This window comes from Centruroides sculpturatus, unplaced genomic scaffold (assembly GCF_000671375.1).
Source record: "Centruroides sculpturatus isolate CEXI.00-Female unplaced genomic scaffold, Cexi_2.0 scaffold1919, whole genome shotgun sequence".
NCBI classification, from domain to species: Eukaryota; Metazoa; Arthropoda; class Arachnida; order Scorpiones; family Buthidae; genus Centruroides; species Centruroides sculpturatus.
This window is the reverse complement of record NW_019386175.1, coordinates 28673-53228: the sequence shown is the minus strand read 5'-3', so window position 1 is coordinate 53228 and position 24556 is coordinate 28673. Positions and strand designations below refer to the sequence as shown.

Here is a 24556-nt window from a genome sequence, read left to right as displayed (position 1 = left end):
ATGTTTATATAGAAATAAACTTCTTTAAAACTTTTTCTAGAAATATAGCTAATATATGTACTGTAATTTATGATGTATAAGCAATAAAACACAAGCATGTTCAATGCTATTGTTTCTCTCATCACAGATATAAAGTGATGGATGCTGGATTTAGATTACTGGATGTGCTGAAGTTTAATAAAACTTATATATAATCATCTTTCTTTATATAATATACTACAATTAAGTTATATAGTAGATTTATAAAGCCTATTTTTTGTTAGAAAGATGCAAATACTTATAATTTTTTTTATCTTGCAATAATAACAAAACTATAGAAAGACTATATTTTTAATTCTTACAAACATAAATAGAAAAATGAAAAATAAACATTTAGCTTCTACTTTTTTTTATTTAATATCTGTGTATTTTTCATAAATAAATTGTGAGCATGATAATAGAATTCCAAAAAACTTTTAATAAAATCTGTGTAATTTATTTTATTAAATATAAATTGCTGTTCATTTGCTTTTATTTTTATGAACAAGCAGCTAGTAACTAGAAAATGAATTTATTAATATTTTTTAAATTTCTGTAACAATTATTTTTAAATTATAAAATTGTTTTATGCATTATTGAGGAAATGTCTTTTTCTCATTTTCAGTTTTTTAGGAGAAAAAGTGAAAATATAATTTCTGAGTTAAAAGATAAAAATCATGAAGGTACATATATTTATCATTAAATAGAATATTTGTAAAATATTTGCATTCAGTAAATATGATGATTGAATATAAGTAATATAAATCTCATAGTAATTCTTAATTTAAAAAAAAAGATCTCTTACCAATATTTTAAATAAACAACTTAATTAGTATTTTGATGAATCAGAATAAACTAATTTCATGATATTTTAGATATTCTCTTTTATTTCAAACATAAAAATTGATTTGTAACAAGAAATTACTTTAAAAATAATTTTCATATTAATAACATCAATTAAACTATTTCTGAATAGAATGAAGATCTAAAATGTACATAATTTTGCATGTTTAATAACATAAATTATAATAGTTTTCACTTTTTAATATTTTATTTTGTAACTTGTACAAATTGAAATAAAAACAATCTTAAAGTTTTTTAAAAAATATAATTTACTAAAGAATGAAATTAAAATGATTTTTAGAGCCTGTTCTGCTGTTTGGGGCTTGTCTAAGATTAACATCTTCTGATTTAAAAATGTAAGTTATCTTATTTCTTATTCTATAATATATTATTAGAAGTTTTCAATTTAATTGAAACTTTTAATTATGCTAGTTTAGAAAATATAATACTATTATAGCTATATTATATTATATTATAGCAATATAGTACTATTCAGTATAACTTTGTTGGCATTAATACTAATATAGAGTTTATCATAAATGGTTTTTTTTTTCATTTCTACTAAAAAATCTTTCTGTAAGGCTGGATTTCTATTCTTGCATAATGCTTAAAATACCAGATGATAAAACTAAAAGTTCACATGAAGTAGATAGAGAAGTTTTGCTCTGTCAGAAGCTAGATTGGTGATATCAAGAGCCAGCAGTGCTGCTTTGCTTTGCATTATGAGAAAATCTTAGATCTTGAATATTTATAAACTATGGACAGTTGAAAAATTTCTAAATAAAATTAATGAGTAAAATGTGATGACCCTTACTTTAAGTTCAAAATTTAATTATATTTATAGATTTTACAGAATTCCAAGATAATCTGGTCTCTTCAGAATAAAAATTTTAAATATTTTACTGAATTGTCTTATAGCTATATTGACAACCAAGGATCAAAAGTTAGAAGTTAACCAATTACCACTTACTTAACTAATATGCATTCTTATACTAAAAGTAAACTTTTAATTCCAATTGTTGATCTTTGGTTGTGAGTATGGACATTAAAGTTTTACTTTGGATAACTTTTTGTTTATGATGACTCATTCTTAAATCACTCGCAGATCTTTTATGGACTTTCACTTAATAAAAATTTTATAAACATAAAACCTTTACAGTAAAAGTGCTAGCCTACTACCCTGGGGGACCTGGAAATGAATCCAGACAGATCAAAAATGCCCAGGAATCTTTGGTCCACCCTAGATATTTTGGATTCTATTCCTGTAGATACAAATATATGTTACTTTAACTTTCATAACTTATCTTTATATAACTCTGTTATGAAAATAATTTGGTTCTGTAGCATAAGGCATTTTCAGCTATCACAATATTTAATATGCTCACACTACATTTGTAAATTTGGTAATGTGTAATGAGTTTGTTAGGTGATCCTAGTTCATGGTATTGCCAAATTTCTTGCTCTACTTCTCTTGCTAACTTTTTACTCTTCCTAAACTTTTCATTGGATCACTTAGTTTTACTGCTTTTTTTAAAGACTAATCTAGTATTATAATTGTATACTATATCTAAACATGATGGATTATTTGAAAAATCACTTTTATCAATCAAACAAAGTTTTATAAATGCATTATATTGACATGTTCAGAATTTAAAATGTGTAAGTTTACTCAGATAGCAATCATATTAATAAATAAGAAAATATTGAACACTCCAAAAAACCTTAAAAATTATATTAACCATTTTAATCTCTAATGTATATTTAACCAACCTTCTTCAGGATTAATTTTCATTTCAATACAACCATCATTCATTTTGTAAGTTAATTCAGAAGAAGGTTGGTTAAATATCACCAAAAACATTAGAAATTAAACTGGTTAATGTAATTTTAAAGGTTTCTTGGACTGTTTTACTATCCAGTATTGCATTTCTCAGTAGTTGTAAGTACATATTGACTTGTTATTAAAAAATAAGAACAGATTAATAAATTTGACCTGATTTTTAAAAGCACAAAGAAGGAATTTAAGAAATTTCAAATTTATTCATAAGCAATAAATAAAAAGAATTAAATGATTAATAATTTCATTGAAAACGTTCAGTGAAATTGCTAATATTCTACTGTTTGTTCAATACTTATTAAAATTTCATAGCTAGTATTTAACATATCTATTCATTACATTAATTAATGAAGAAAATAAGTAAAATTTAAGCTTTGATAAAATTCAATATAACTAAATAAAATTTGTTCATTTTACTATTATATAAACTGATAAATATGTCTATTTTAAACTTTTTTATTTCAATTAATCTTTGTTCTGTGTGATAATTTTGGAATTGATTATTTAAAGCAATTTTTAATTTACAAATATTGCCTAAAATCTTATTTTATTAAATTATGTATAGCTAATATTAATTTGAAATAAATTATATCTATTTCAGGAGAACCTCTGATATATCTCACAATTGTGTAAGTAAATTTTTAATCATTTTTAAATTAGATTAGGTATTTTCTGTAAAATAAGAAGTGTTTTTGTAAAATAATTTTAATTAATATACTTTTGAAAAAATAAAATTAATATAGTGACATTAAATTCAGTTAAAAAAAAAAAAATACTTTTAACATTAATTTTCTAGATTGCTAGCAATGGTAGAAAAACAAGTATAAAATTTCATAAATTGATGATGATGATGATAATTCTTGAAGCTATAATAGTTTCATACTATTGGATAAACTTTTCAAAAGAACTGACAAAATATGAAATATATATAGTACATTAACAGTTTGATACTAAATGAAACATTGAGTTTGGTATTTATTTTTTCCGTATGCATTTTTGATATTTAAATGTCTAAATAGGATGGGCTTCTAAAATAGTACAATAGAAGCCAAGTTCTTCACGGTAAGCCTTAATCCTGTCTCTCTCCCCCGCAAGGGGAATATTGAAAAATCCCGTTTTAGTGTATATTCTTTTGACGTACCCTATTAAAATCCAATCAAAAAAGCAAAAAACCTCATCTAAAATAGTATAAATAGAAGCAGAGTTCTTTAGAATAAGCCTTAATTCTGTCCATCTCCCCCCAGTGTGGGGAATTTCAACATGTATATTATATAAAAACACGTACTGTACTGTACGTATTCGAATGCAATGATGTGTCAAAGTTTCAAAGGAATCAGTAGGAACAAACGAACATTACATTTTTATTTATATACAGTAGATAGATAGATGATGATCTGCTTTAGTTCATCCTCACAGAAAAGCATAATGCCTCACAGAAAAGCAAACTTAGGTCATCATACTCATAGTGCCATCTGTTGGACATAAAAGCCTTAACCCTAGATGATATCTTTTAATTTATATGAATGTTTAACGGAATAATATACAGCCTATGTCCACCCTGAAGTTCCATTCTAAATATTGGTGAAAGAATTTTTGAAATTGGATGAGTAGTTTTGGAGATTACCCCTACGTCCAAACTTACAAACATTACCTCTTTATAATATTAGTATAGATTAAGATAATTTTGTTTCACTCTGAAAGGATAAATTATTCTGAAAAATTTTAGCAAAACTTCATTCAATACTATAAATGATTTTACAATAGTTAAAGCCATATATGCAGTTTTACTTCATATTTACGACATATGTATTTTTGCATTGTTGAAGTTATTTTTAATGTAAAACAATATTATTATTTGTAAAAAACGTATTTAAAATGGTTAATACAAATACAATTTTTTGAATGCTTTCAAAAATGTTAGGAATACTAACACTTGATTTTTAAATAATTTTTCATTTTTTTTATAAAAAAATTTCAAATATGATTTAATTGATGAAATAACACATCTGTTTTTCAGGATCTTATAATGCCAGATATTCCTCACTCTCTCAACATTTCAGAAATGATGCAATTTATGCAAGTCAACATAGAGTTTTTAAATCTGTTTTCAGATATGGATTGCAGGTAAAGTTTATGTCTAATAATATTAGTGAATGTTTTATTTTAGTTTAATTACTTATTATTGGAATTTAATTACAATATTTTTTGTGTGTATAAATATAAAAAAAAATATTTAAGAAAATAATTATAAAATTATGAAACAAGATTTTTCTAGTTTTTTAATCAGGTTAATTAATTTACTTATTAAAAATGGAAGAATTGAAAAGAATAAAAAAATTAGAAATATAAATGGAATTCTAAATTATCTGAACATGAATTTTATACAATATTTTTTACATATACCAAAGACACTAACTAAATAGTATTGTATTTTAATATATAACATCATATAATTTATGTAAATTTATGCTTATTTTAAGGCTTTTATAAATAATAATGTATAAAAAATTTATTAATTATTTTTTAATCTATTTTTTATCTTCAGAATATTTTAAAAATTCTGTTTCTTCTAAAAATGAATAGTTTGAACTTATTTCAAGTTCAATTTATTTATTATTAGTTTGCAGTTTTGACTGGTTTTTAATATTACCAGTAATATTAAAAATTTTTGAACTAAATACTAAATATTTTTCAGATTATGTAAAATTCCAAATAATCCAAGTTTTAAATCATCCTCTAAATATAATTCAAATAAAAAAGAAAATACTTTACTTTCTCAACAAAGAAGTAGTGATGGAAAATTGAAAAGTAAGCTTGTATTTAAATTATAACTGTTATAATAAGAAATAATTAGAAAATTTTTATTATTTTTAAAATTTTCATTACAATAAAGAAACTTTCTAACACTGGAACCAGAAAGATTTATTTATGCAGTTAGTAAGCTGACCAACTCCCAAATAGTGAATTCTGCAATTTTTCCATTCCAGGAGTAAAAGCTTTGAAGAATTTGATATTTTTCATTTTTATTAATATCAAAACACCACTTCCTATTTTTTATTCTGTTTTAATATAAACTCAAAAGTTGATTGTTATGTTGAGTAGATACAAGATAAATAAGCCTGAATTGAAGAATATAAAGAATTTTAAATTTTAGGAATCTCCAAGTGAGTTTGGTAGAGTTGGCAACCCTAGCCATTATCTGAATCTGCAAAATTATTACTAAAAACTATAATAATGACGTGATAGAATTCATAAATGCATATCATGATTATNCTTACAAACATTACCTCTTTATAATATTAGTATAGATTAAGATAATTTTGTTTCACTCTGAAAGGATAAATTATTCTGAAAAATTTTAGCAAAACTTCATTCAATACTATAAATGATTTTACAATAGTTAAAGCCATATATGCAGTTTTACTTCATATTTACGACATATGTATTTTTGCATTGTTGAAGTTATTTTTAATGTAAAACAATATTATTATTTGTAAAAAACGTATTTAAAATGGTTAATACAAATACAATTTTTTGAATGCTTTCAAAAATGTTAGGAATACTAACACTTGATTTTTAAATAATTTTTCATTTTTTTTATAAAAAAATTTCAAATATGATTTAATTGATGAAATAACACATCTGTTTTTCAGGATCTTATAATGCCAGATATTCCTCACTCTCTCAACATTTCAGAAATGATGCAATTTATGCAAGTCAACATAGAGTTTTTAAATCTGTTTTCAGATATGGATTGCAGGTAAAGTTTATGTCTAATAATATTAGTGAATGTTTTATTTTAGTTTAATTACTTATTATTGGAATTTAATTACAATATTTTTTGTGTGTATAAATATAAAAAAAAATATTTAAGAAAATAATTATAAAATTATGAAACAAGATTTTTCTAGTTTTTTAATCAGGTTAATTAATTTACTTATTAAAAATGGAAGAATTGAAAAGAATAAAAAAATTAGAAATATAAATGGAATTCTAAATTATCTGAACATGAATTTTATACAATATTTTTTACATATACCAAAGACACTAACTAAATAGTATTGTATTTTAATATATAACATCATATAATTTATGTAAATTTATGCTTATTTTAAGGCTTTTATAAATAATAATGTATAAAAAATTTATTAATTATTTTTTAATCTATTTTTTATCTTCAGAATATTTTAAAAATTCTGTTTCTTCTAAAAATGAATAGTTTGAACTTATTTCAAGTTCAATTTATTTATTATTAGTTTGCAGTTTTGACTGGTTTTTAATATTACCAGTAATATTAAAAATTTTTGAACTAAATACTAAATATTTTTCAGATTATGTAAAATTCCAAATAATCCAAGTTTTAAATCATCCTCTAAATATAATTCAAATAAAAAAGAAAATACTTTACTTTCTCAACAAAGAAGTAGTGATGGAAAATTGAAAAGTAAGCTTGTATTTAAATTATAACTGTTATAATAAGAAATAATTAGAAAATTTTTATTATTTTTAAAATTTTCATTACAATAAAGAAACTTTCTAACACTGGAACCAGAAAGATTTATTTATGCAGTTAGTAAGCTGACCAACTCCCAAATAGTGAATTCTGCAATTTTTCCATTCCAGGAGTAAAAGCTTTGAAGAATTTGATATTTTTCATTTTTATTAATATCAAAACACCACTTCCTATTTTTTATTCTGTTTTAATATAAACTCAAAAGTTGATTGTTATGTTGAGTAGATACAAGATAAATAAGCCTGAATTGAAGAATATAAAGAATTTTAAATTTTAGGAATCTCCAAGTGAGTTTGGTAGAGTTGGCAACCCTAGCCATTATCTGAATCTGCAAAATTATTACTAAAAACTATAATAATGACGTGATAGAATTCATAAATGCATATCATGATTATTGTTGGTTTAATAATTTTATATAATAGTTTTATTTTAATTTATGAATAATAAAACATATTTAAACATCAGATATATCATTAGTAATTATCTTTTAATTCTTAAAAATATTTAAAATATTTAAAAATTTTTTACTTCTAATAATGATATATTATAATTTACTGTAACGGACACTTGGTACTGTACATGTGCTTGGTTGAGTGGCCAGTGTTGCAAAGCTATTATTCGTGGGATTATGACTAAACATCCATAAGGCAGAAGCCTCCCTGCCACAGAAACAGTGGTCGTTGCGAGAGTAATCCTGTGTGGTAGGAGAGGGACCGCAGGATCAGACACTTTGTGATCTGGTCACTTGTTGTTATGCTGGGAGTACGAGAAGCAAGAAGAAGAACGAACGTATACCCTAGAATAGATTTGAACCTTGGGATATGGACTTACCACCTTGAACTTGTGCCCGGCTAAGATCCCCATTAGCCGTAACATTTACAAACTGTTTAAAATTAATATAATATGAATTTGAAATATGAATTTAAAAATACTGAAGAATTTACATACCTGGAAAAGAACAATAATGATATATCTAAGCAAGATGATTATATCCAAGAAATCAAAGAAACAAAAATTTTACATTTATTATTTCAAAAAGCTGGAGAATAACAGTTTCAAATAATCTATATTAAAAAAATTTTTTTATATAAAGTGTCACACTGGAATAAAACCACTGTAAAGTAAAAATGTGTTTTTTTATTTGAGAAAAGACTTTTTTCATTTTTATTAAGAAATAAGAATATTTTTAAGAAAATGTTTTTTAGTATTTATTTAAAAGAAATAACAATAACAATTGACTGGATATAATACAAAATAACACAAAAACCACTAAATTTCAGTAAAGTGAGTTTTGCTGGATTTTAGAGATTTCTGTGTTAATTACAATAACTTTTACAACTTTTTCCCTCATTTTTTAAACATTTTTTATCAATAAGTAATATGTGAATTTTTATGAATCTAGAGTTGAATTTATATGGTTTAAAGGTACAATAAATTTATATATTTTGATCTTAAAATGTGTTGATTAAATATTAGATCAGATAAGTAACAAATAAATTTATATACAGTAGAGTATCGATTATCCGACCCCCGATTAACCATCACATCGGTTAACCAACCATTCTAATCGGCAAATTTCAAATGTCCACAGTGATGTGGCACTACAATATTTGGCTATGTCTTGGCTACTTTAATATTATTTTCGTTAAATTTTTGCATGTTTTAGCGGGCAACATCGACTCGACCATTGAAGGGAGGCCAGTATTTAAACGAGACTTAATTTTCTAATTATGAGTGGTTGTTTGTTTCGTGAGCAATAAAATAATTTAAAAATAATTTTTAACGATAGCGACGATTATTATTTAAAAAAAAAAATTGTTGGGCTTAACATCGATGAAAATTCAATGCAAAGTTGGTTAGTAGCGATATACTAATTACACAGGATATACTAATGTACTATGCTAATAATGTATTTTTTCATTCTTTCCGATTATCCAAATTTTTCAGTTATCCGACTAATCTGAGTCCTCAATTGAGTCAGATAATCGATGCTCTACTGTATGTGTTTACTTTAGTTAAGTAAATTAATTAATTTAATAAAAAAATTTATTTAAAATTTCAGTTGTAAGTTATATAAATGCTTTTTTTATTGTATGTTATGCAATAAAATAGTTTTTATATAACTATTGTATAATTTGTTGATTTCAATAAATTTAAAATGATATATTCTTTAATAATGCATACTATTTAAAAATAATATGAAAGAAAACAAATTCTGTGCCTTTGTATTATTAATAAAGAATTTCAAGCTCACAATTTTTAAAGACTAACATTTAGTTAACTTCATTGTTTTTTTATTTATAAACTTTATAAGAACAGAAAAATAATGAAATACTTAAAAATTCTTTACAGATATAAATAATATAGTAAAACTTCATTAAGTTTAAGGGTAAATATAATTCCAACTTTGAGTTAAAGCAGTGATTCCCAAACTTTTTCGATCCACCGCCCCCTTTGTTCCATAAAGTTATACCCAACGCCCCCTAACCCATTTTCTCTTGTGTGAGAAAGGATTGGAAATATTCTTAGGAAAACTTCTATGAATCTCACACTTTGTGCCCTTACTGTACATTGTTCTTAACATCTGGAAACCATTAAATGCAATGTTTCCTCTTATCAGTTTAACAGAGGAAAGGGAACGGCTTTCAGTGATCCCAATTTTGCCTTTGGTTGCCGTTCAGTACCCTGTTTCCAGTGCCCCCTTAGACTTACTCATTGCCCACAAGAGGGCATTATTGTCCACTTTGAGAAATGCTGAGTTAGAGTTTCAAGTTAAATTTAATACTCNAAACAGAAAGGTGATTTCAATTGAAACAAAGCAAGAAATCATCAGAAGGAGTGAAAGTTGACAAAAACTTCCTTGTCAAATGGGCAGAGGTTCAGGAGTTTACCAACACTCATTATCCAGACAGAGCTGGGGCCAACAGGATCAATGATCTCTACAATGACACCTTTGCCCGTCATTTCCAACAAGTGTTGAAGAGAGAGAAACAGACCACCTTGGACATGTTTTCAAGAAGCCAGCTGTCAAAAAGCAAAGGATGAAACAAGAGGAGTTGACCATGCAAGCTCCGGTAGCCTCTTCTAAATCTGACTCCGATTAAAAAACAATAAAAAGAGACCTGCTGCAATGTGTAAAAAGTCTGTATCTGTATGAATGTATGAAAAAAGTGTTCCTCCACCTCCTCACAACATCTGACTACTCGGCATAATTGGTGACTGCTCCATTTTCATTTTTTTATGGTATGGTTATTTTATGCTGCAGAACGAATTATATGTTTTAACATGTATTTTTATGGGAAAATGCATTTCGTATAACGGACTTTTCACTTAAAGGACGTGCACCTGGAACGGATTAAGTACGTTACATGAGGCACCACTGTATATGAAGTTTGTTATTGAATGAAAAATTTAAAATATATAAAAGAACATTACTGTATATGAAATAGTGGCCCAAAAGTCATTTGACTGATATATATTTTTAATAGATTACAGTAAGAATGGCTAAAACCAGTTTGGATCAGCTGAGTGTTTGTGATACAGTTGCTTCCATTGAAATGATTGAACCATAAATAAGATTAAGTTATTGACATAATTAGTAATTAATATGTTACATTATTGTACTAGAAAAATAAATTTAATAAACTTTGCTATGTTTAGGCATGGATTATCATTGGGGAAAATGTGGGATGTTATAGAGAAGTATCATTCTGATGGTAGTGGTAAGTATATATGCATTTTTTAATAATTTTTTTATGTTTGAATTTTTGAAAAATTTTCTTTCACTTTTTTTTTAGCACATTAAATTTGATAGAATATATGATTAAGTGAATTGTGATAAAGTGAATAACATAAAACAAATATAAATTATTCTACAAAAAGCATGAAAATTGAAGACTAAATACCAAAGCATTTTGAAGTCTTCTACATATCCATTCACAACCATTGGAACACAAGAGTTGACTTTACTAGTTTCATTGTGTTCCAGAGTTATGAATCAATATGGAAAAGACTTCAAAATGTGTTTTGTAATTTTCCCAGTACATTTTCTCCTGGATTATTAATTTTTATTTTTACAATAGATTATCTTAGTTTGATAAAAATTTCTGTATATATTATTTTCACTAGATAAGTTATACAATCCTGTGTGGTAGGAGAGGGACCGCAGGATCAGACACTTTGTGATCTGGTCACTTGTTGTTATGCTGGGAGTACGAGAAGCAAGAAGAAGAACGAACGTATACCCTAGAATAGATTNATACATTTATTTAAAATAAATTATATATATTCTGATATTAAAATATTGTTTTATTATAAATTATTTTTCAGAACATTGTTTTCTTGAAATATTAAGGAAATTCTTTTTTACACAACATATTCTCTACTCAGTTTTGATTGGTCGTCCTATTGTTATTGTTGGAGAGAACAACAATGAGTTTGAAACTCAGATACGTGTTTTTGTTAAATGTTTAGGTTTATTAGTGCCCCGAAAAAACAGGTATGTCTTGTATATGATTGATATTGCAATTATAAAATGTCTATATTTATGTACAGTATGTGTCTGGAATAATTTAATGTAAATCAATAACATTTATAATCATTATCATACTAATACAGTTGAACTCAGTTATAATGACATTCAAGGGGTCAGTCCTGATTATCTGGTTATAATGACATTCCCTTGGATGTCATTATAACCAGGATGACGATATAGCCAGGTTCCATGGTGTCTGAGATAATCATGTAAAAATACAGTATGATAATTATATGCATTAATGCATTGAGCCTTTATTACATTATACATTATATATCTATTGCTTTTAATGCTTAAAAAAGTCAGCAATTTTGTTGAGTCTGGCATTTTTGAATACATGTTGTTTAAGTCATTCTGGAGATGAGATAGTTGCAAATGTCATGTCTTCTCTTTGGGAAGATGATTCGAAGAATTGTGGTTATATTTTTGAAGTGGCAATTGCTTCATTTTGCATACAAATAGGTTCCAAATTTGCATTCATCACCATATCATCATAATGGCTAGCTCCCTCTTGCACTTTCATTATGATGTCAGAATCAGTATTTATTATATTGATTATAATGTCATCTGCTTGAATATACTGACGCAGCTCCTCTGCATTTGGGAGAATTTCAATATTGATATTGTTGTACCACTCAGATTCTTCAGACTCTGAGCTTTCAGCTATGTTTGCTTTACACTACTTTGCTTTTATGAAAGATCTATATTAGTACCTGTTTTCACTAACCAGAAGAAATTTGAAGACAATTTTTGATTTTATGAAAAGGTGAAAAACAAAAATAGCACTTTGTGTTTGTTTTGCAGCTAGTTGTTTAAGTAGTAGTGAGCTCCCTGAGACATGAGAAGCATCTCCAAGCTTTTTCCCTGGGAACTAAATTCAGCATCAAGTCACAATAACTTTGAATTGTCTTTAGGCAACTGTGTTTAATTCAATTTATTTTGTACATTTGTTAACAAGTATAAAGTGAGAAAATCGAAAGTGTATTGCATTTGTGGATTCATGTATGTACAAAGTGTGCAGTTCCATTAAGTTATCCTTATTTAAGAGAAAAGCATCAATCTTTTCAAAAAGCTAAGACAAAAAGAAAGAATGAACAATGGTGATGAAAGTTTTACAAAAGTGGAATGTAAAGGGAGTCTTGGATAGTTTGATCAGTTTTTGAAACAAGCAGTTTCATACCTTAAAAGTTACTACTGAAAGATTTTACACTACTTTCAGATAATAGGGGAACCCCTGTATTTGGCTTATTTGAAAATCATTTTAAAACAGAGCAATGACAGATTTATAGGTAATGACATAAAATATAAACAAAACTGTAAAGCATTATTATTTTACATATTTACATGAATTATATCTGGTTGGAATCTTAAAAAAGGATAGACTTTAAACTGAACCAAAATCATGTGTATGGTCATTATTACTTGAAATTATTATTTTAATATGGAATATTTTCATTTGATTTATGAAATTGGTTACTGAAGTATCAAAACATCAATAAGTACTATTTACTTATCAAATACCATAGAAACTAATTTTTGATATTTTCTTTGTCTTTATTATTAGTAAAATAATTTTAAATATTAATAAGATATAAATTTAAAAAAATCAATGCTTTTTTTAGACTTGCATGGATGGAATTATGGCGAACTAGTCCTATTAAAGAAGCTGAGTTAGATAATTTAGCTATTCTTGGACTAGGTTGTACACCTAATAATAGTATAGATACTTTAATTCCTTCATCCAGAATAGTAAGTTTAATTTTATTTACAATTATAGTATATTTTTAAAAGGATGAGATAATGTTGTTTAAAAAAATTTACAAAATAATGATATCTATATTTTTATTTGAATTAGAAATTTAATTTTTAAAAAGTAAGGATTTAAACAAAATTCATATGTTAGAAAAAAGTTCTTCAGATCAATTAAAAGATTTATCAGAGTTGAATCAAATGGCCAATAAAATTATTAGAGAGAAATAACTGTATTTAAAATTTTTAAATTGTTGATTATAAAATAAGATAAATTTAAGACCTTGAGAAAATGCCAAAATAAACATTATGAAAACACTTTTCCTTAAATGTTTATTCTAAGTTTGATGAATTTTGAATGTTAGCTATATTGAAATTATTGACAAACTTTGATTATTTTTCAATATAATTTATAAATTTAAAAAAATATTTATTTCCCAGGAAAACATAAGAAATTATTTAAAGTTATTAGAACGGGATGAGTCAAAAGTCCTTGCATCCTTTTTATTCCAAAAGTATTGAAAACATGTTTTATTAATTTATATATATAGGAAGACTTGCACTTGCATCGAGAATTAGATGGAATATTTTTGTTGATCTCGAAAATCACTTTCAGGGTCACTTAACATTGTTTCTTTTTAAAAAAACAGAGGCAATGAAAAAGTTCCAATAATGAACTTAAAGAGCACTGTTTAATTAGTCTAAAGCCATTTTCTGAATTCTTAAATTAGCATGGTGTAAACAAATGTTCAAGGTATTAATCTTTTTTAAAAATGAACTTTAAATTCACGAGGAGTAAAAGTGATTTTGTTTTAAATGACCTTAAAAATAATTTTTAAGGTTGTCAAAAAATGTTCTGTCAAATTCTCCATGTTCCAATTTCCTATGTAACTACATTAACAAAATTGGTATATCTTCAGTACTTTTGGAATGAAAAAGGGTTGCATGGGACTTTTGACTCACCCTGTATAACTTTTTTTAAAGCATTGTATTTATAATTTCTCTTCACTCCTCTTTACAGATTACAATTACGTTTGTTTCAATAATTTTCAATTAGATGATGATTTTTATTAAAATCAAAATTTCTGTCATTGTCATAGTAAATAAATACTGAGAATCTAATTATTTCATTAGAAATATTATTAAAAAGTGGATATACTTTAATGTTCTCAATTGTTGAAACTTATTTTCAGAATGTATTTGCAAAATAACTATTTTCAAAACTATACAAAATCTTAAAATAATTACTAAAAACAAACAGTATGCATTTTGTCCATATTATTATTGTAAATTACAGTAAATTACTACCATAAAACACTTAACCTTTGTTCTTTTTCTAAGAATCTGAAATTTTTAAATTATTATTTTGTGGTAACCAATCTTCGAAAATGAGCCTTTATGATCAAAAACATTAAAGGCAAATCTATTTTTTGATAACATTTTAATAAAGTATTTGGCCTTTTATTTTATTTTAGTCTATTATCATAATATTTATAAATGAATAAAAATTGTGATTGTTACTATTGTATATATTTTTATATTAATTAATTAATGATTAGTAAATTATTAATTAAAACTGACATATTAATCTATTTATACTACAAACATTGCCTTGCATTTCAGTGATACTTTCTCTTTCACTATTGTTATTTTGTTTATATAAATAGGATATATTCTAAACTTTAAAGGTTAAGTAATAATAATATAATAATGTTAAACTTGCAAATAATAATTAATAAATATAAAAAATATAAATACGACTTTACAAAGATAAAACTTTGCATTTTGTCCTTCCTTTTCGCCATTCACACCATCAGCAGTTCTTAAAAAATTCATAAAGTTTCTGAGACAACCTTTCTTTTGAGGCTACTGCCTCTGCAAAAACATGTAAAACAGATAGTGTCCTCTGCTGTTAATGCCACAATCATAATATCATACTTTATGTACTTATATTAGTTTTTTATTTAGTGTGAATGGCGAAAAGGAAGGACGAAATGCAAAGTTTTATTTTTGTAAAGTTGTATTTATTATTTTTTATATTTATTAAATGTGAATAATGCCGGTTGTGTACTTGTATTAGTTTTTTATTTTAAAATTTAAAAGTTTAAATTATTGAAAGTATAAGTGTAATTCTGATATACAATATATACAAATTTATAACTATTGTATTGCAAATAAATTATTTTAAAGGAAGATTATCTGTACTATATATAATTTTATTTTTAAACCATTATATTTTATTGGTTATGAATTAAAGAATTTTAAAAATTGTTAAATTTAAAATTATAAATTTGAATGTGTTTCAATGTTTGAAAGTAAAATGATATACGAGGGTTAGTTTTTTTTTCAACCTCCACTAGCACGTGAAAAAAAATTGGAAGTATGTGAGACAGGGATAGGGTGCACACCTAGTAAATAGTATATTCCCTCACTACTTAGTGTCGTACCAAGCTATTTTAAACATTTGCTACTCTGCAGTAAACGTGATGATGCCAATCTAGTCTCCTGCCAACTGTGAAGTATGAATAGTAATTCAATTTCTACAGGCCAAAGGGCAGAATGGAGGTGAAATTCGTTGAAGGATGTGTAATGTGTATGGTGAGAACCTCATGAGCAATGGATATATGCATGAATGGTGCAGGAAATTCAAACAAGGACATGACAACATTTATGATGAGGGCAGTCAAGGGAAGAAGTGTGTGATGACTGATGATTTGGTGGACAAAGTGGATCAATTTGTGTGAGAAAGGCATTGGTTCACGATTTCTGAGCTCAGTGAAGAGTTTCCTCAAATTTCAAGTTTCCTGTATACTGCTGACTGACAGTGTTAAAGGTTAGCTGAATGGCCTGGTGGCAACATTCTTCGACATGAGTATACAAAAGTTGGTGTCACGGTATGATGTCTGCCTGAATCAACAAAGCAATTATGTGGAAAAATAGGTGAAAACTGTAACTACATTCTACAAATAAAGTGGTTTTGTTCTTCATCCTTGTTTTTCTGGGTTGGTGGAAGTTGAAAAAAAATAACCATTGTATTTATAAATTATTCATAATAATGGTTATTTTTAGGATCATTTGACAATTTTAGATCTGAAGTGCTATTCATTTACTGGACCTCATTATTCAGTAAGTTTTATTTTTTGATCTTCATATTAATATTTATATTGTCTTATTACTATTTGAAAATTTGTGTTTTTAAATGAAAGTAAGTCTTTTCCTGAATTTTGAAAAATAATTTTATGAAAGCTTGTATTAATTAATTTATATGGCAAAGTATTTTAGATTTTTGAAATTAATTCAGAATAGATGTGAAAACAATAATTAATAACAGTGAAGTATTTAAGAGGAAAGTGTTAAATTGTTTAAATTTAGAAATAAGTATGCTACAAGATTGAGAAAAGTTATTGTTACATCTTCAAGTTAGAGAACATCAGTAAAATAAATTTTCTATTAACTTTTTCTAAACAGTAATTGGATGAACAAAATGGAATTTTAGCATTCTATTAGATGGTCTGATTATTACAGTCTGTCAGATCTTTATCATATAAGGGAGCAAGCTCATTTTGGTTAAATAAATATAGTAGTTATTAATATATTTGATACTAATGCTGTTTAGATGGTTCAGTCTCAAATATTCCATTTTTTCTTTATCACTTATTTTATAATTACATCTGTAATAAATTGGAAAGTATGGAAGAAATTGGGGAAAAAACGAAATGTTTGAGACCAATGTTCCCTCTAATTTTTTTTTGTAGCTGAGCGGGACATGTACTTCTGTGAGCAAAAAAATTTTTTCTAAGCAGATTGTGAGAAAAAATTTTTCTGAGCAGAAACATAGACAATCTTATATTTTCCTTTAAAAATTAAAATAATTAATTATAAAGTAAAGATTAAAATTCATTTTAAAACATACTTCCATACAAAATATTATCTTTTGTCAATGATTTAATGTATTTAATCGAAATATATATAGCAATAATCATGTCGCAGACAGTGACAAATCTGTAAACAACAATTCAAATCAGTGTGCACGCTCACCTGCGCAGCACATAAATTCTTGTTCGCAGCCATGCAGCTTAGAGGGAACCTTGTTTGAGATTATCTTCTAAACTGTACACTAGTTAAAGGACATGTTTTCAATAGCAGTTTCCAAGGTGCAGAGTATATGTCAATGCAGATTATAAGCAGTTATGGTAATTAATTAAGGGAGCATAATTTTTTAATGTTATGATTAGTTAATCATTAAAATTATGTAAAGATAGTGACATGTCTACTTGTACAGTCGATGTCCCTATAACACTGTTGATAATTCTGTTTTATATGAATTCCATGTTTTATGAGTCACTTAGATTTTACAAATATGTGTGCTGGGCAGTGAACAGCTCACGTATTTGTAAAATCTAAGTGACTCGTACAACATGAAATTCATATAAAACGGAATTATCAACAGTGTTATAGGGGGTCGACTGTATTACATTATTATAATTTAATTTTATAACTTGTATTAAGAAATATATTAAAAAGTGAGCAGTTGTGTAAAACAAATAAAATCAACATTAGTACAGTTTTTTTTTTAGAACAAAGAATAAAAATTATATATTTCTTGTTTGTCCTTAAAATTAATTTTACTGTGTTTGAATAGTCAGTTTAATACATTTTCATCGAAATATAAAGCTTGGTATTAATTAATACTTAAGTTGTTAATAAAATTTTATTATAAAAGATTTTTCTGTAATATTTTTAAAGTTTATTTATATCTCTATACAAATATTTAATTCAAATTTATATTGTAGAAAACATATATGTTTTCTACAATATAAATTAAAAGTTTATAAAACAAACTGTATTTACAGGGTTGTTTGTTAGCTGATATTGATAAAAAACTTAAATGTCTTCCTCAAAATGGACCAATATTTTCTATATTAATCAGGTAAAAATTTTATTATGAAATATTAATAGATAAAAATATTTGCAATATATATCCCAAATTTCAAAAATAATTCTTCTTTGAAGTAATATTTAGTTTAAATGAATATTTTAAGTTGTATTGCTTTCAAAACTAAAAATTTTTTCTTCTAATTATATTTTATTTTTTCAATTTGTATGGTGATATTACTCCCACAAAAGAATAAAGGTTAATCTTTACCTATGTGCACTATCATGGTCACACAGTGAGGACCCACGTTCTAACTTAACCTAACCTATTCTAATAAATTACCAAAAAATTGGTAATTTATTAGAATAGGTTAGATTAGGTTAGAACAAGCATGGCCAACATACAGCCCGTCTAATGAATTTATGCGGCCTGTGATTAATCTTTCAAAAATAGCTAGTTAAGTCCGAATAGCTCGAAGAATAATTCTGACGCCTTAAGAAAAAAAAGGGTCGGTCAGCAACTCACTGAGCATTTAGAGTTAACGCTCCATTACAAATAAGTTTAGCACTGAGTAGAATGTTGATAATGCATGATAATGTGAAAAATGTATCTGTAATCCCTACGTACAATTTAGTCTCTACAGGGTGACACCACAATGAGGTCTCGCACCATCTCAAAAATTTCCTAGGGCAGCCTCTGGTTCGGCCTGTGGAAAAAGTTCTCTCCAATATGGCCTGAGGGCAAAAACTGTTGGCCATCCCTGGGTTAGAATGTGGGTCCCCACTGTGTGGCCATGACTATGCACATAAGTAAAGATTGACCAGAATAAATTATACAAGATTATTTAAATAAAAATTATCTTTGTCTTTTTGTTCTAAAAATCTTAGTTTTACTATTGGAAAATAGATATTTTTATGGATATCTGCACATATGTTAAATTACAATAATTCAAAAAAGTCTCTTGTGTAAGATACAAGATTGACCTTTGATCCAGAAATATACCTGTAATTTCTTTTAATCTTTGGTCTAAATGTGTGTGCTTGTGTTTCCTATGGTAATCACCCTTTTGTAAGTATAGCTCCATCTATTGACAAAATTTTAAGATTTGAATGTTAAATTGATATCACAATTTTGTGACTTTTATTAAATTTTTTTTACAATGAAAGGTTTCCCTTTTTTTTTTTTTTTTTTTAAGTTATTACTATTATTAAATAATTTAATGTTTCATTCTTTTAAAATGTAAATACAAATAAGTAAATAAGTATATCAAATTAAAAACATCAAATTATTAAATTAAATTAAGCATCAAATTATTGTGGATTAATGCACTTCTTTATAGTATGCAAATTTGCATATTTACCAGAACGGCATATAAATGAAACAAAAACTAATACTTCATTGCAGTGAAGTATTTAAGAGGAAAGTGTTAAATTGTTTAAATTTAGAAATAAGTATGCTACAAGATTGAGAAAAGTTATTGTTACATCTTCAAGTTAGAGANATTAAATAATTTAATGTTTCATTCTTTTAAAATGTAAATACAAATAAGTAAATAAGTATATCAAATTAAAAACATCAAATTATTAAATTAAATTAAGCATCAAATTATTGTGGATTAATGCACTTCTTTATAGTATGCAAATTTGCATATTTACCAGAATGGCATATAAATGAAACAAAAACTAATACTTCATTGCACAATGCACATAAAACTTTGTCAAAGGACGGAAAACAATAAATAGAATGAAAATAAACAATTACACAATTAGAATTGAGTGCATATTTTTCAAATGGTGAAATTATAAATAAAGGCTAAAAAAATTGATTTTTGCATTTATATAGATAATATTTATATAAACAATCAAATCTGTATCAACAAATATAGATTAGTCATAAAAACCATAAAGTTATTCATTTTCAAATGCGAAGGATTTTAAAAAAGGTCAACAAAGGTCAATCCACAGAATCATGACACCTAAAAGATCAGACCTGAAAGTGTTAATTTATTAATAATTTAACTAATGGTGAATTTTTTTATTTAAAAAACAAAAATTCATTATTAATTAGACAAATCTCATATTAAAACTACTGTATTATGTTAACNTCAACAAAGGTCGATCCACAGAATCATGACACCTAAAAGATCAGACCTGAAAGTGTTAATTTATTAATAATTTAACTAATGGTGAATTTTTTTATTTAAAAAACAAAAATTCATTATTAATTAGACAAATCTCATATTAAAACTACTGTATTATGTTAACACTAATCATTAATTCATAAATAATATAGTTAGACTAATAATCTTTGTATTTTTTTTTTTTTAACTTACAGTATCTTGATTGATATTGAAATGAAAGTCCAGTTTTGGTTATGTGGTATGATATCAGAAAAAACAATTAAAGTGACAGATTACTTTTTAAATAATGGCTTTTCAAAACATGATTTTCATATCATACAGGTAATAATTGTTAATTTTAAATTATGGTAAATTTAAGAAGATAAATTAATTTTTTATAATGCAATTTAATCATAATTTGTCAAATTTTTTTATTAACTAAAACCTTTTGCTAAGTTTATTTATTTACATGTAAATTCTATTACAACACATTTATATTTTATCATAAGTTTTTATTGAAAAATAATGATGTGACAATTATAATTATGTAATTTAATGCTGACCAAAATTTTTTTAACACTTGAGTCATTTAAGTTTGAAAATCAGTATATATTCTATATCAACCCTTAAAATGTGTATGACAGTCAAATGTCTGAAAATCCAGCAATGGAGTTGCATGTTATGATTCAGTTCTATTCCTGGATAGTTAATAAGAGATTTTATAATTTTTTATTTTAAGTAGGAAAAGTTTAGTTTTTCACACAGTGAATGTGTTATAATGTACAAAACACTCATTAGTGTTTTATACATTATAACACATTATAAGGCTGCTTGGATGGAAAAGAAAGATTATGTCTGTCTCTGCTCCAATTCAAAAATTTTTATTTTTTAAATTGGATATATTTAAGAAAATTTTTAAATTGTTGGCAACCAAGTAGATAAAAAGGGAGGTCAGACATCATAGAATGTATTCTGGAACAAGGAACTATTTCAATAACTTTATCTTCAATCTTAATTATATGATATTACCTTTGTGGTAAATTTTATAAAATTGAAACTATTTAATGTGTTAAAATCATAGATTAAGTAATAAGCAGACTAAAATTATTATTATGTTACTGAAACCAAGAATGACTGAAAGCACCAGTACACAACAATTTAAAGTTTTTGTTTGTCAGCTGAAAATTTATGAAAACCCAAATTTGATATACAAAAAGTGATTTTAAGAGTAAGAAGTACTATGTGCAAAAGAGAGAGTTGTTTGAAAGATAAGGACTCTGTATATATTCAAAGTTTTCCTATGATAAAATTGTAGTGCATTCCAAACCAAACAAATGATTATAGAGGTTTATTTGGATTAATGAAAAGTTCAGATTTGTAAGGTTCTGTATAATAANTTTAAACTCATCTAAAAATTTTTTAATTAGCCTTGGAAATGGGTGAACTTAATTCTTGCACCCATGAACATGGGTAAGATCGACTATAATCTAATAATCTTAATCTTCGCTATCGTTACTTTTTGCCCAAGCAACGCTGTTTATCTTCTAGTATTATATAATTTATTTATTTATTGATGAATTTTGTGTAAAACATTTATTAATTGTATTATTATTATTATTTATTTCAGAAATTAGGAGAATGCCTGAGAAACACATGACAAATATAATAATTTGCATAGCATACTCTATATTATTAGTTATAAATTAGGATGTTTTTAAATTAATAAGTAAATTTTTAATTTTGGAATTATACCTGTAAAGCTGTAAACAATCTACTTAAATTAAAACAAATTCAATTTTTAAAATGAAAAATATAGTTATTACATACAATTTATTTTATAGTTTTATTCAAAATAGTATTTAATTTTCAATATTAATTTAAGCAAAGATTTTAATCACTTCTTAATGTTTTTTAGCCTATTGTTTTAAAAAAATGTAATTGCTGGAATTGAAAAAAATTAAGTTTTATGGATTGTTTTAAATAATACATCATGTGTTTTCTGTTTATTTAAAATATTGTTACTAAATAGAAATATGTAAATATTGTATATTTTTAATTCATTTTATCAGAGTACAAATTGAATTTTTTTTAGTGATTCACTAATTTTTAAAGTTTATGTATTATAATGTGTTGATTGTTGGATGCTTATGATGATGATGTAAATTCTGTAATTAAAATAAATAAATGTATATAATCTGTAATTATTTTCATCATTACAAAACAGACAACAATAATTGAATATGAAAAATACAAGGTATAAAATACAATTTCAACACAAATTTGACAAAATAAACTGACAAAAAACATTGCACATACAGATAGAATTGTCTGATTACTGTTAAATTTAGCATATGGCTATGCTTCAGACAAGGATACAAATAATTACAGTTGAACTGAGAATAAAATTGCTAAAAGAGTGCCTTAAGTTTGCAATCCTGGTATCACATAAAAAGGTTCTTAGAGACTATGTTCAGTATTTTCAGTGTAACTATTGTTTAAAAGTTCTTGAACACCAGCATGCATTCAGGACAAGCTTGAGAGATGGCATCATTGGACTGAAAGAAACAGGCTGATCATTTTGCCAATTTGGCAGCTATCTTGAACAATTTTAGAGGTGTGTACACAGTCCTTAAAATCCTAAAATTCTAAGTATAAAAGAGTTTTCCATTGTAGAACTACAGTACTAAGGATATTGTTATTGACATGAAATGCATCCCCTAAATGGAATTCCTGGATCTGTCCATTATGTAACAAGGCATTTCAATTTCCATGTAAAAAACATGCAGAAGAGATGATTGCTTACATAATTCATTACTATTTGGTATTGAGAATGCACCAATATACAAAATGAAAAAATTATTTGCTTGAGTTGGAAAGCAAAAAGAAAAAACTCAGATGGTTTTTTGTTGCAAATTTTTATTGTGTAATAATAATAATAATAATAATCACAGAGCCCAAATGGTTAGGAGTTGAAATTTGGTACACAGGATGCATTGTGAGAATGTACACTAAAAAGAGATTTTTCAAAATTCCCCCTCCCCCATGGGGAGAGGGAGAGAGTTAAGGATTACCCTGAACTTGGATTTTACTGTACTATTTTAGATGCAGTTTTTTTGTGGGAAATTGAACATATTTTTAAACTCATCTAAAAATTTTTTAATTAGCCTTGGAAATGGGTGAACTTAATTCTTGCACCCATGAACATGGGTAAGATCGACTATAATCTAATAATCTTAATCTTCGCTATCGTTACTTTTTGCCCAAGCAACGCTGTTTATCTTCTAGTATTATATAATTTATTTATTTATTGATGAATTTTGTGTAAAACATTTATTAATTGTATTATTATTATTATTTATTTCAGAAATTAGGAGAATGCCTGAGAAACACATGACAAATATAATAATTTGCATAGCATACTCTATATTATTAGTTATAAATTAGGATGTTTTTAAATTAATAAGTAAATTTTTAATTTTGGAATTATACCTGTAAAGCTGTAAACAATCTACTTAAATTAAAACAAATTCAATTTTTAAAATGAAAAATATAGTTATTACATACAATTTATTTTATAGTTTTATTCAAAATAGTATTTAATTTTCAATATTAATTTAAGCAAAGATTTTAATCACTTCTTAATGTTTTTTAGCCTATTGTTTTAAAAAAATGTAATTGCTGGAATTGAAAAAAATTAAGTTTTATGGATTGTTTTAAATAATACATCATGTGTTTTCTGTTTATTTAAAATATTGTTACTAAATAGAAATATGTAAATATTGTATATTTTTAATTCATTTTATCAGAGTACAAATTGAATTTTTTTTAGTGATTCACTAATTTTTAAAGTTTATGTATTATAATGTGTTGATTGTTGGATGCTTATGATGATGATGTAAATTCTGTAATTAAAATAAATAAATGTATATAATCTGTAATTATTTTCATCATTACAAAACAGACAACAATAATTGAATATGAAAAATACAAGGTATAAAATACAATTTCAACACAAATTTGACAAAATAAACTGACAAAAAACATTGCACATACAGATAGAATTGTCT

The 24556-nt window shown here is 25.5% G+C and overlaps 2 protein-coding genes and 1 long non-coding RNA gene across 4 annotated transcripts in view; all 3 read left to right on the top strand.

Moving 5' to 3' along the window:
- LOC111613927 (guanine nucleotide exchange protein smcr8a-like) overlaps window positions 1-5645 on the top strand; it is a 42038-nt gene extending 36393 nt beyond the window's left edge. For both annotated transcript variants that reach the window (XM_023355274.1, XM_023355273.1), the window contains exons 11-16: window positions 644-701; window positions 1163-1217; window positions 3300-3327; window positions 4716-4822; window positions 5394-5506; window positions 5592-5645. In XM_023355274.1, coding sequence (XP_023211042.1) covers window positions 644-701; window positions 1163-1217; window positions 3300-3327; window positions 4716-4822; window positions 5394-5506; window positions 5592-5602 — 372 coding nt within the window. In that variant the 3' untranslated portion in view covers window positions 5603-5645. The remainder of the gene's footprint in view (window positions 1-643; window positions 702-1162; window positions 1218-3299; window positions 3328-4715; window positions 4823-5393; window positions 5507-5591) is intronic.
- A 701-nt stretch (window positions 5646-6346) lies between these two features.
- LOC111613926 lies at window positions 6347-7142 on the top strand. Its single transcript, XR_002754848.1, has 2 exons — window positions 6347-6458; window positions 7030-7142. It is a non-coding gene; the product is annotated as an uncharacterized LOC111613926 (long non-coding RNA).
- Window positions 7143-10876: 3734 nt separating this feature from the next.
- Window positions 10877-22463, top strand: LOC111613928. The gene is made up of 7 exons (XM_023355275.1): window positions 10877-10933; window positions 11541-11709; window positions 13368-13494; window positions 16564-16620; window positions 18348-18424; window positions 20705-20831; window positions 22117-22463. The coding sequence occupies exons 1-7, from the start codon at window positions 10894-10896 to the stop codon at window positions 22144-22146; spliced, it is 627 nt and encodes a 208-aa protein (XP_023211043.1). The 5' UTR covers window positions 10877-10893; the 3' UTR covers window positions 22147-22463.
- The last annotated feature ends 2093 nt before the right edge of the window (window positions 22464-24556 follow it).